Source organism: Ceratocystis lukuohia, assembly GCF_044167205.1.
Source record: "Ceratocystis lukuohia strain C4212 chromosome Unknown Supercontig1_pilon, whole genome shotgun sequence".
Taxonomy (NCBI): domain Eukaryota; kingdom Fungi; phylum Ascomycota; class Sordariomycetes; order Microascales; family Ceratocystidaceae; genus Ceratocystis; species Ceratocystis lukuohia.
This window is the reverse complement of record NW_027263520.1, coordinates 3,253,398-3,265,938: the sequence shown is the minus strand read 5'-3', so window position 1 is coordinate 3,265,938 and position 12,541 is coordinate 3,253,398. Positions and strand designations below refer to the sequence as shown.

Here is a 12,541-nt window from a genome sequence, read left to right as displayed (position 1 = left end):
AGAGATCTTTCATTTAAGCCGGTTGCAACGCCCATTACTACAAGCTGAACCAAGATACACACTCCCTTTGTGTCCTTTGGAATCATACAAGCCTTATTGCGACTGTACCGTGACTTGGCCTCATTTTCTGCCCAAGATTTCTCACCTTGTTTGCTCAACACCCACCACCATCAGCCGGTGATTTGCCTGTTCTCTGTCCGTCCGTCTGTCTTTGTCTCTTTGTTCCACTAGCTCACCTGCGTTTTGCTAAATTAAAATTTGGCCTGTCCCAACTGCCTAGTGTAGCTCTCTCACTCTAAGCCTCACTTTACATTGGCTATTCTTGGACGTGCGAGAGAAGCTCTTGTTCTCTTGCAATAGCGACTGCGCGCCTCTTTCATTCCCCTCCCAATAATTTGCACAACCGCAATCATAGCTTCCTCAACTTCCCAGGTGTTCTTTGATTCGCGTATGTACGTGACATCTCAGGCACCGTCTCAAGCGCCACAGCCTCCGCAGCCGCAAACTGTGCAGTCACAGCCGACCCAGGTCCAACCGGCTCAGGCTCAGGCCGCAACAGCCCAGGCCCAGACACCACAGGCACAGCAATCAATCCAGCCTGTCGCTATGGCGGAGCAGGCTGTGATGCCCAACGCGGCTCCTCCGCCTGCGCTGCTCCCTCCGCCTGAAGGTATCTACCGCTCCTTTGAGGATCTCCTTTCGTCAGTCCAGCGTATCGCCAAAGACCAGGGCTATGGTGTTGTCAAGCTGCGTGCATCCAACTACCGGGATGGCCGACCTACGCGGTATGACTTGGTATGTGACCGAGGTGGCGTCAAGTACAACAGCACAGCCAAAAAGCGAAACCCTTCTACGCGCAAGATCGACTGCCCGTGGCGCGCAAAGGCTGTTTGCGAAGTCCAACTTGGAAATCAGTGGCGCTTTGCAGTTCAGGAACCTAGACATAACCATGAGCCCCGCGTTCCCACTGTGCCTCCCGGCCAGGAAAATACACCACTCGCCCAGTCTATGCGGTCGTTTACCAACAAACTTGATCGCATCACCCATGACCTTTCACAGGGCCTTGTGCGCATGGAGAGCCGTTTGGACCAGATTGAGAAGCGCCTAGAAGGCATTGAACGTGGTATGCAGCACACATACGAACCCCGCTTCCAGAACATGGAATCCCGGATGCAATCTCTAGAGTCTCGCGGCAGCATAGAGCTTGGGTCTATGGATGAAGTTGAGTCGCGGCTACTTGCTTCATCCGTCATGTGATCTTATGCGGGACATTCCCATACATGGGGTTTTTTCTTCCAACCCAGAAACCCAACGGCCGTGTTTCTCTGTGGTTGAAGAGGGCAACCCGCTAGCTACGTATTAGTCCGAAGTCTCCGCGCTAAACCCCGCTATCTGGCTACGAGTTCCATTCCGTTCCCGGGCACGAGTTTTACATGTAATTTTTCGCTCCCGTTATGCTTTTCCGTCTTTCCTTGGCCATATAGGGAAAATACACTTTATCTTAATCGGGGCGTTTGGGGGACATGGTTTTTTTCTTTTATTTTTTTTCTCTTTTCATCTTCTTCTTGTAGTTTCTTTGATATGTATGTAGAGTGTATGACATCTTTGTCTTAGGACCTTACTCGGCCAAAGTCAACAACACCACAGTAGCGAAAAACACAAATATATATATATATATAGCAACAACCCTTCTCCTTGTATTTGTATAACAGTCCACAAAAGGTACTTGTGGAATCTTGCTCACGACGCTCTAAAGAACCGTCTTATACGATCGTTTTTTTAGCTCCAGATGCTAGTCGCATATTTTGCGCACTGTGATAGCTTCAACCCCCCCCCCCCCCTCCCCCAACAAAACAAGCTCCACCAATCTCCATGACAGAAACAGGGCCCAAGTAAACAAAATAGCGGACGATCAATCAGATGAGCCAGGTCAGTTAGATCTGTCAAGGTATTATGGGTTGCCAATAAATATCTCCATCAGAAAAATATACAACAAAACAACAAAATACATGGAAAAATACACGGTCTATGAGCGCCCTCAATCAACATAGCTAACCAAAAAGAAACAAAAATTCTTACGGCACAATCAGCCGTCAGGAGGGAGATCAGAAGACACTAGGGACAAAGAAAAGATAACTGTGAAGAGGAAACAATGCATACACCGCCTTCGGCTTACAGACACCGTTCCATTGGACCGTAGAGCTTCTTGTTACCAGGCTCCGCTTGTAAATGAGTAGCATCGTTCGACTTGACACGCTGATAAGTCATTTTGAGACTGGCCTGACTGTAATTGGTTGTATCGCATATTGTCTTGAGCCTTGAAATGCTGTCTACTTTTCGCACGTGCATGCACATATGCTTCCACTTGTCACATCATAATTTGAAGGGAAGTCCACACTCCACATTCTGTCAGCATCGTTATATTGGTTGGTATGAATAACTAAGCATCGTTTTTGTAACCGAACAAGTCCATGTGTAACACCACCAGCGGCAGCACTTTTCATGGACACCAAGGTCCACCACCATCACGAAATGTCCAGCACCTATCCCAGCAAAGGGATCTCTCAAGATACTAGGGCTACTTTCGCTTATACCAAAGCCTACGGCTTTCACCAAGACACTCGCCAACAGTAACCAACTGGAACCCAGCTTCCAATGACTTTTCAATCATAGGCACAGCAAGTTGGTAAACCGTAAGCTCCAGGCTATCGTGAGCTAGCACGATAGGACCAGGCTCTTCAGTGTTTGTTGGTAGCTTTTTCTCAAAGCTCTCCTCGACAATGTTCATTTCATCGACTGTACGCACACCATAGTCCAGCGTATCTAGGCTCCAATGGATTACTCGGTATCCCATATTGGCCATGTGCGCCATGCATTGGGCATCACAGCTCCCGTAAGGGGGGCGCATGTAAGTTGGCTTAACGCCAATGATATCGATTAGAGTGTCCTCGAGTTCCGTCATTTGTTGCTCGCGGGCCGCACCCTTGGTCACACTCAAATCACGGTGGCTCCAGGTGTGGCTACCAATTTGGTGGCCTTCAGAATAGGCGCGCTTAACGATTTTTTGCTTGAACTTGTCACGGTCAAGAGACCTTCCTATGTTCTTGCCATTGATGAAGAAAGTGGCAGATACATCGTACTCGGCAAGAATGTCAAGAAGATCATCCGTATACAGGTAGGGGCCATCATCAAAGGTGATCGCCATAGTGCCGGGCACTTTGCATTCCATGATGAAAGCACCTGGAGCGATGGCAGTCTGAATGACTGCCGAGCTGTTCTGCTGCAGGAGTTGATGGTTTATCGTCGTATCAAGTTCGGTAAGGGTGGGAGCCACTATAGCAGCGGCCAGTTGGAGAAGAAACCCCGGAAACACAAGATCCTGCTAGCGCATGGTTCCGAGGTAAAATAAAAAAGAGAGTCAAGAATAACGGAATTAATAAAGAAAGTATGCGTAGGGATATCGCGAGATAACACTGTCGGTATAGATGGATGGGTTCAAAAACGCAAGATAATGATGTGTATTGGTGGTCTGTGGTGGTGTTTTTTAGAAGTAAAAATAATGAACACGTTGTTTATCACGGCCAGCATGAGAAGGGCCTCGTTCTGCACCTTCCCAGTTTAGAGTCTTTCCAAATCTCTATTGTTTTCTTTGGGGACTGCTACATCCGTAAAAGGAAGTTACTTCTACCACGGACATGCTTGGAATTACATAAGGGAAAATTGTTGTGGGTTCACTGTTTTGGATGCTTCACCACCGAACCGAAGACCCGAGGTTTGTTTTCTTCTCTAGGTAGTACGAACTATTGTGGCTGTAGGACCTAAATTTCAAGTTCAAGACCAAAAAGTGATCATGGAAAGAAGAATGAGTGTTATTTATATCTTTAGTTCAAGGCTGAAGAGAGACATCCGGGCTTGCTATCAATTCGCTTTGAATGTAATAAATAGAGTTCAATCAGTTATGAAAGAAAAAAGCTATTCGATGAAGATAAATCTATGCAAAAGGAGTGTCCCCGATGACAGACTACTTCTCTATGCTTAAATATCACTGGACAATATCATTATTTTCTAGGCCAAGAGTTACTGTAAATGTCCGATTCCGGTTATTTGATTACCTAGAAGTATATATTCATTAGATTCCACACAACCCAAATGCAAAGGAGGTTTTCATGAGGCTTAGTGTTATTCAGTTATGCGTGGGGCGCATAAGAACCCAATTTTGTTTGTTTGTGCTATTTAATGTCTACCTACTGGTTTTCCAGAGCAATACGACGGCATGTTCTGGACGGAAAAGGGGTAAGAAGATGTCGTCCTCCGACACCTCCTCCGGGCAGTCAGAGTTGCAGGTACTCGTCTTCGTTGGAATACTCCTATGACCTTTTGGGTCCGGCCATGCGGCCAGGTGTCTTCTCCGCTAGACGTTTCCCAAGGGCGGTTTTCCGCATCGGTGATTGCTATGCTGTGCCTAATTTAGTCGGGTAGTCTAACAAAAAGGGTAGTCTAACAAAAATGTATCCCGGAGGAGGTTCGGAAGTTATCCAGATTATCTGGAGCACTGGGAATTGAGCCCAATGCGGGGGTCGAACCCGCAACCTTGAGATTAAGAGTCTCACGCTCTACCGATTGAGCTAACCGGGCGGGGATTTTTCGCTGATGATGATGATGATGAAATTCAGTTTATACTCTAGGGACTATCTGCGGCCCCACTTTGGGAGTCCGGAGCTCTTTCGAGGACCGTATTTTCTGGCGCCTGTTTTTCTGTACCCCTTCCGCCCATGTCTGTGTGGTCCCGGGTCACGGCTTTGCCGTACCCATAGGGGCCTCCACAGGACATTCCCCTGCTGACTCCATCCCTGTAAGGAGAAGAGAGGAAAAAGGCAGGGAAGAGGGCTTCCCGTATTTTCCCTCCCTTCCCCTACCCCACCGGTAAACCCCAGACCAACCCTAAACCCAGAAGAGGGGAGTCTGTCCCAACTTCCCCACAATCATTCGATCCTCTGAAAATTCTGCAGTGCCTGGAAATCGTGAAGATCACGAAGTCAGGACAGCAGATTCCAGTGCAGCCTGGGAAGCCCTTTCCATAAATTTTGTCTAAAATCCAGACTGTGTGAGCATCCGGGGCTCATGGTTAGTCCTTCCGCTTCTTCGATGCGCTGCCTGTTTGGTGTGGATGTGACCTCGAGGCAGTCCCCTTTCTGGTGACCTGACCCGAAAGTCACCAGTCCGTCGTCAGACGGGACCGCAAGAAAGAACAAAAACAAAAGGAAAAAAACATAGGAAATAATTTGGACTGTGTGAACTCTCAAAGTTTAGTCCTGAGTGTGTGATGGTGTGTTCCTTGAGGTGGATTGGTGTTGCGGCGATGAGGTGTTGACGATCGCGAAAAAGGTGTCGTGGAAAAGGGGGTGGATCGACGACGAGGTTAACCTCAAGGTTGGGTAAGTGCGGCCTCAAGGCATCACAGCTCATTTGCCATAAAATAATAAAGAATGAAAAAACGGTTATCGGTGTCATAAACGTTTTCCACCAGAAACCTGAAAAAAGGGGAGGTGCCAGACCTCAAAGGTACCCCCCGAGGGTTGTAGGAGGGAGGGTTGGGGGATTTTTTTTTTTTTTTTTTTTTTTTTTTTTTTTTTTTTTCGCTGAGGACTCCGGCCGTATAGGATTTCATGAATTCTGAATTTCGGCGGTTGTCCAACTCTCCCTCTTACAACCCTCGGGGGGTACCTTTGAGGTCTGGTGCCTCCCCTTCTTCCGGGCTGCTGGAGGACGACGTCTATGACACTGATAAGCGTCTTTCATTCTTTTCTTCTTCTTTGACTCTGTCATGGATCTTGACAATGAGCTGTGGAGCCTTGAGGCCGCACTTACCCAACTTTGAGGATAACCTCGTCGTCGACTCGCCCCCTTTTTCACGACAACTTTTGCGATCGCCAACTCCTCATCGCCGCAACACCACTCCAACTCAAGGAGTTCACCTTCATGCTCAGGACTGAATTTTGGGAGTTCACACAGTCCGCACCTTTTTCTTTTGTTTTGTTTTCTTTCTTGCGCTCCTCTGTCCTCGGATAGACTGGTGACTGTGGCATGTCACTAGAAAGGGGGCTGTCTCGCGCCTCATCCACACGCGCAAGGCAGCGGCCACCAGAAAAGCGGAAGGATATATCACGAGCCCTCGGATGCTCACACAGTCTGGTTTTTTCTCGTCTTTGGGGGGTTTTCCCAGGCTGCACTGGACGCTGCCGTCTTGCTCTCGTGATTTTCACGACTTCAGGAAGCGTGGCAGGTTTTTCAGAGGAACGAATGTTTGTGGGGAAGTTGGGGGTTAGCCCCACTACTTCTGGGCTTAGGGTATATCTGGGGATTTCCTTTTTTTTTTTTCTTTTTTTTTTCTTTTTGTTTCTGACGACTACAGATGGAAGACGAGTAACAAGCTTGCTTGGGAGCATACGAGCTTCTCTCGTCCAAAACCTGTGGTCAGCCCTGCAGAGGGTTAATTCTGTCCGGTAACCAATCCGGCGTCGTTTGATCTTAGTGATTCCAGTAGACGTTAAATATATTCAAATCAAATCAAAATCGGCGGTTGTCGGCGATGAGCGGCAGAATCGGAAGTGTAAGTGCTGAGCTACAATTTACCTTTCTCTACTACGTTTATTTTGTACTGGTTTTACGTCTTGTTCATTGTCTCGCTTGTTACTTGTTGTTGTTGTTGTTGTTGTTGTTGTTGTTGCTTGTTGTTGTTTGTTGTTTTTTTCGTTCCTTTGTACTTCAACCACGATAGAGCGGAAACGAGCAACAAGTTGACTTGGGACCAATTGCGCCTCACTAGTCAAAACTCTGTCGCAAAACTTGCAGAGGGCTAATTCTGTCCGGCAGCCAAGCTGGCGTCGTTTGATCCCCGTGATTCCTGTAGACGTTAAATATATTCAAGTCCAGGTTCCGGGCGTGCCGCAGCCAATTCGATGCAGGCCTGGTGATTAACCCTGGAACCCGACAGGACAGGTACGTTCTCGGGTCGCACTGGATAGAGAGACCTCCTGGCTTTATTGCCGATCCCTAAAAAGTCGTAGGAAATGCTTAAAATCTATGCTTCCGTCTGGAACATACCGTCGTGGGTGGAGGTCTAATAATACAACCCAAAACCAAACAAAGGTAGAAGTAGTCACGACCCCAGAAGCCAAAACACTAGGTAACGAATTCTAGAATCATGCTCCATGGAAAAGCCTCCGGGCAGTGTCGCCAGGAAGCTCCTTCTTGGCTGCAAGCCGAGACACTCAAAAGTCATGGAAAGCTTTTGAAGCCCACGCACACCTGCAACTGATGGCTCCCCAAAGCAGTGTTGGAAGATGGCATTCTCTGTCTATTCCCATCTAGAGCACACTATCGTATTGTTGTAGGGCTAGTGTAAACATCAAATAGAATAAATCAACATAAAGGTCACAGGCCCGGCACTTGGCATCAAAATAAACAATAACAAAGTCAGTAGCCACTTTACCTCTCCGAATTGATCCGGAGCACTCGCCTGCAGTTTATATACTGCCTAAGCGCATCTTAGCGGTTCTATAGTAGCTTGGTTAGCTCCCAAGTTCATCCATCACAGATATCTTTAATGATCAAAGGCTTTCCAACCAGAAGGCCACAAGCCTCGCTCCCAGGCATATCAGTGCATCAAGTTTGAGTTAGAGGCTCGTGGCCTTAGATTCCAAGCTCTAATTATGCCTGTATACTTACAGGCTACAACAAATGGCTATCGCTATTTCCAGCATTAGAATATCAAAAGGAGTTTAGTGTAACAAGCAACAGCAACCTCGAGGAGAAGAGCGCCGGAGACTTCGGAACTGTAAGTCCCACGATACTTGGGCCCTTATAAAGAGTCTTAAGGAGCGCTCTGAGCCTCTGGCAGGTGACAAAAGTGGCGTTGAATCCGGGGGCCTTAATATCAAGGGGCAAGGGTGGAAAGACGGAGGTTCGGGGTGAGATAGGTGAATCCGGCTGTGCAAGGCAGTGCACTAAATAAAAGGCGCGCCGCGTGTAATAGCCCACTACAACAAACTCGATACCACTGATGACGACTCCCCCCACGCAATGGCCAAGACAATAAGCAGATGGTTTGCTTACTACATCAGAAGGCCAAGCTTTTTAAATAACCCGCAGATCCACGTTAAGTTTGAACATGTGTGCAGTGGGAAGATTACAAATGCCTTTAGTGTGAGAGAGAGCAGGAAAACCCTGTACCTCTTACTAAGGGTCGTTCATCTCAGGCCCTAGAGAAATTGTTCAGACGGCTACTGTCTTGTTTCAACTACACACAGGCAACTAGCTATCGATCAATGTCTGGAATCTTGCAGCCTGGCATTTGTGTAAAATTGTGTTCGATAATCTAGGATCTGAAGGCTCCCGTATAAACATCAGTAGGTTCATCCATGTCAAAAAATCTGGTGGCCCAAGTTTGAGTAGGTTGTTTGGGTTAAGCTCGGGGTTATAAAATGAATATTAGGGAATAAAGATGTCAGGGCAATGGTGAGCAGTTTGTCAAAAAATGTAATAAAATAAAATAAAATAAAAAGAGAGACAACTTGTATATAGACCTATACGCGGATAGGGATAGGAAAGTGACGGAAAGTTGCAGCCTTATAGCACCAGTACGTACCATACGGTATGTCAGCAGCGAGATAGGAGTTAGAGAAGACAATCTCATGTCAGACATCATAACATCTCCCTACTTTAAAATATTCGGATCACGAGGACGCCGATACCGAGATTCAAGTGATAACCAGGTGCTAAGATGAATAATTAAGCCCTAAAGCCTTCTACGCAACTACCCAATCAATCAATTTCTTAGGGTTGGTGACTTTTTGTTTTGTATTTAGTCAAGAGCAAGTATATGACAATCTTGCGCAAACAAGGGCGTCCCTCGTTACGGCTTGAGAAGAACTTCCGTTGGATCAATCAACCCTTCGTTCAAATAATTTTCAATCGCTGCGCCACGGAAGGCCCGGCATTGTATCACATCTCTTCTGAGGAAATGCCTTGGGCGAAGGACAAGATGGCTTTTCGTTTGTGTCTGTTTTTGTATCTTAGGGCGGCATTTCAGGGGGATTCAGTTACTCGGTTCTGATTGGTTGGATTCTATCGAAAAAAGAGACCCGCATAAGTAGCAGATATGGGGAATCATTGACTTTCAGCGCCTGGAAAGGCAGGGCGTGCTGATGAGGAAGATGTACTCGGTACAAAGATGTACGGTGAGGAGGAGTGGTTTAGAAAAGTAAATGATACAAGCAACAGGGCTTTGCTCTGGCAAAAAGCTTGACAGCAACTCGCACACAAAACTGGCCTCGGCTGGACTTTGGTGTGTGTGTGTGTGTGTGTGTGTGAATAATGCTCGGGATAATTTCCATTCTAATTCAAACATGGCATGGTAGGGCTTATTAAATCTTTTTTTTCCTCTTTTTTTGCTTTTCATGCGATGGGGCAGTTTTGCTGTTTCTTATTTGAAATACCCAGAATTCACTGTGTGGAAGAAACAAAAGACCGGAAGCTATCAAAGAAGAGCGGAGACGAGACCAACCAAGCTCCTTTTCTATGCTGCATAAGCTACGATGCCTGTTTTGTTGCCTGCTTTGCTCGGCGATCAGACGCTGGCTGGTGCGGCATTATGGTTTTGACATTTGTTACAGGACACATGGAGGTTGGATGGAGGCAGCAGAAGCTATCAAACTGCAATGGCTGACTGCGAATGTGAGCCCTAATGGTAGCTAGTGGCTGACTACGGCTCTGGAGAAACCCGTGTTTTTAGTGTGGATTAGCGAGGGACTTAGCTGCGATTTAGGGGGGCGAGGGCGCTGTAAGAAAAGCATGCTGAATACCGACTATAGGCTTGACTGATGGTGCTAAACCCGCCCGCTTCAGCCCCAAGAGGAAATACCTGTTATTCTGATTAGTTGTTTTGCCCGTACACAGCTTAGTGGACTCTAGCTTAGGGAATGTGCTGAGTGAGGAGCCTGGACATCGGACTCCCGGCTATTTGCCTTTTGCAACCCCCTGACTGACTGGAAGGTTTTCTCTTTCATGGCTCCCCTTTTTTTTTTCTCTCTATTTTCTCTCTCCGCTTTCCCTGGAATTATAACCCCGATCGTCTTCTTTATTATTATCGTCTCCTCCCTCCCCGTGCAGCCTGGTTTCTCCTCTCAACCTCTCTCTTCTCTTTTTATCCTTACTTGTCTGTTGGACCATTTCTCAGCCAGGACCAACTCCCCCCCCCCCGACCTTCTTCATTTCTTATTCTTTTCTTCTGGTGGCGTCCCATTTGTTGCTGAAGCGAGCCTCAACTCTAGCATCGTCATCAATCTTCCCGCACGAAAGGCTCATCTTGCAATCGTTCTTTCTTTTCGCCATATTCGTTTCTTGGACTTCCTATTTTTCGAGCAGGCTCTAGCTCATTGTATTTCTTGTACAGCGCAGTATCTTTTTTAATTTCTTTTGATTTCACGCTCCTTGCAGTAGACATACCATATCGACTGTCCTATTTGTCGCCATCTATCAGCACTGCCACCCGTCGATTCCCTGATAAAAGAGACTGTGACCACCTGGCTAGATTCGCTGATACTTGTATTTATCATCTTCTTTTGCCCTACGCTTACTAGTACCTCATTCGAAATCTCAACATGGGTATCGGTGCTGTTGCCGAACCACTTGTCGTGGTGACCCTCCTCTTCGGAGGCGCTTACCTGAACCGAAATACCTTGCCCAACAATATCCCATATTCCCGCGGCTGGACCTCCAACGCTCAGTCGTATCGCAAGCGCTCCGACAGCCTTAACTATGATCTACCAGGCCGCAACGGCAGCAAGTCACCCTCCGGCGACAGTGAGAGATCGTTTTCTTCGAGCAGCTCTTCTACTCGTGTGCTAGGAGGCGTTGATCAGTCGCCATACCGCCGCCGCAACGTGCGCTTGCCCTTCCTCAGCACAACCTTGACAACTCCGAATACCGCGGTTTATGAAAGCCGCCTAATAAGCCGCGTCTTGCAGAAGTTCCCGTTCTTGGTTGAGGCCTGGTACTGGTTTCTTCTGTATTGGGTAAGCCCTCTACTGTGTGCTGACGCTACTTGCATAACTGCGTACTAACTGGAGGCTTTGCTATAGGTATACCAAATTGGTCGAGCTGTCACTGCCCTCACTCTTGTTGAGGGCACCGTTAACGTCGCTCGCAAGCACGCCCTCACTCTGATCCACATCGAGCAAGCCCTCGGTATTTTTGTTGAGCGTCCTGTTCAGGATTGGTTCTTGGCCCATCCGACTTTGCTGCACTGGATCAACCGTACCTACTCGTTCATTCACATTCCTGGAACCATTCTCTTCCTTGTCCTCTTGTACTACTTCACTACCGCTAGCAAGCGTCGGTCTCTTGCTAACGGCTCCACTACTGACATTCTTACCTGGGCCGGTCCTGGCTTGTACGAGTCTCGCCGTCGCGCTATGGCTCTGTGCAATTTGATTGCCTTCTGTGTCTTCACCATTTGGCCTTGCATGCCTCCTCGTCTACTGAGCGACCCTACCTATAATGGCGAGGATGCCGCAGAGGCCAAGAGCTTTGGCTTTGTCGATACTGTGCACAGCACCGCTGGCGAAAGCAGTGTGTGGACCACCAACAAATTCTGCAACCAGTATGGTAAGTTTTGATAACTATTGATCGGGAGCTCAGACCATGATGTATCCCATCCGATATTGCCTCATGCGATGACTAACATTGCTCGTTTAGCTGCCATGCCCTCGCTTCATTTTGGATACTCGCTTTTGATTGGTCTTACTGTTGCCACTTTCCCTATCGCTGGCCTCCGCCCTTCATCGTGGAAGCGTATTGCTATTGTCGTCATTGGCCTTTCATACCCCACTCTGATTCTCACCGCCATTATCTCGACCGCCAACCACTTTGTTCTCGATGCCGTAGCTGGTGGTATTGTATGCGGTATCGCATGGAATGCTAATGGTATCCTGCTGAACCTGCTGCCTTTGGAAGACTATTTCCTGTCGCTGCTTCGCATCCACAAGCCCGTAAACTGCACCGATCCCGAGACTGCTGTCCAGGCTGAATACCAGGGCCTGATGCTGCAGGAGGTGGTGTAAGTCAACAATGAACAACCGCAGCGATCGAGATGTGGTAGGTGATCATTTCTAGGTGTATTTGACCAGTGTTTCCAGTTTTCTTGTATCCCAGAATAACAGGGAAAAATCGACAGAATTATTTGTCTGGAAATTGGACTGGCTGTCTTGTTTAACCAGGCCCTGACTGAGTAGGCAACATGGAGGCGGCTGATCTGTAGTGATGTTTTTTTTTCTTTTTTTCCCTCTTTTCTTGCCATTTTTGCTTTTCTCATTGTTGGTGTGAAAGTGATATCACCGAAGCCTTTTTATATTTTTTTTACATTTTCGTTTCTTGTTTTTTTGTTTGTTCAATGATGGTTATGTCCTTTCTTTTTCTATCTATTTACTGCTACGAACCTGAGTGATCTACCACATGTACAGATATCACGACACAATGCCTG

General features: G+C 47.4%; 3 protein-coding genes across 3 annotated transcripts; 2 read left to right on the top strand and 1 right to left on the bottom strand.

Annotated features, from left to right (window-relative positions):
• Nucleotides 1–450: 450 nt before the first annotated feature.
• On the top strand, nucleotides 451–1,257 carry HOO65_010808 (uncharacterized protein; the record flags this gene model as incomplete). The annotated part of the gene is made up of 1 exon (XM_070999809.1): nucleotides 451–1,257. The coding sequence occupies one exon, from the start codon at nucleotides 451–453 to the stop codon at nucleotides 1,255–1,257; it is 807 nt and encodes a 268-aa protein (XP_070862630.1).
• A 1,321-nt stretch (nucleotides 1,258–2,578) lies between these two features.
• Nucleotides 2,579–3,229, bottom strand: HOO65_010807 (Chitin deacetylase; the record flags this gene model as incomplete). Its single annotated transcript, XM_070999808.1, has 1 exon — nucleotides 2,579–3,229. The coding sequence occupies one exon, from the start codon at nucleotides 3,227–3,229 to the stop codon at nucleotides 2,579–2,581; it is 651 nt and encodes a 216-aa protein (XP_070862629.1).
• Nucleotides 3,230–10,661: 7,432 nt separating this feature from the next.
• HOO65_010806 (uncharacterized protein) lies at nucleotides 10,662–12,122 on the top strand (the record flags this gene model as incomplete). The annotated part of the gene is made up of 3 exons (XM_071005809.1): nucleotides 10,662–11,075; nucleotides 11,142–11,667; nucleotides 11,758–12,122. 3 exons carry the CDS (start codon nucleotides 10,662–10,664, stop codon nucleotides 12,120–12,122), a joined length of 1,305 nt encoding a protein of 434 aa, XP_070862628.1.
• Nucleotides 12,123–12,541: the final 419 nt, after the last annotated feature.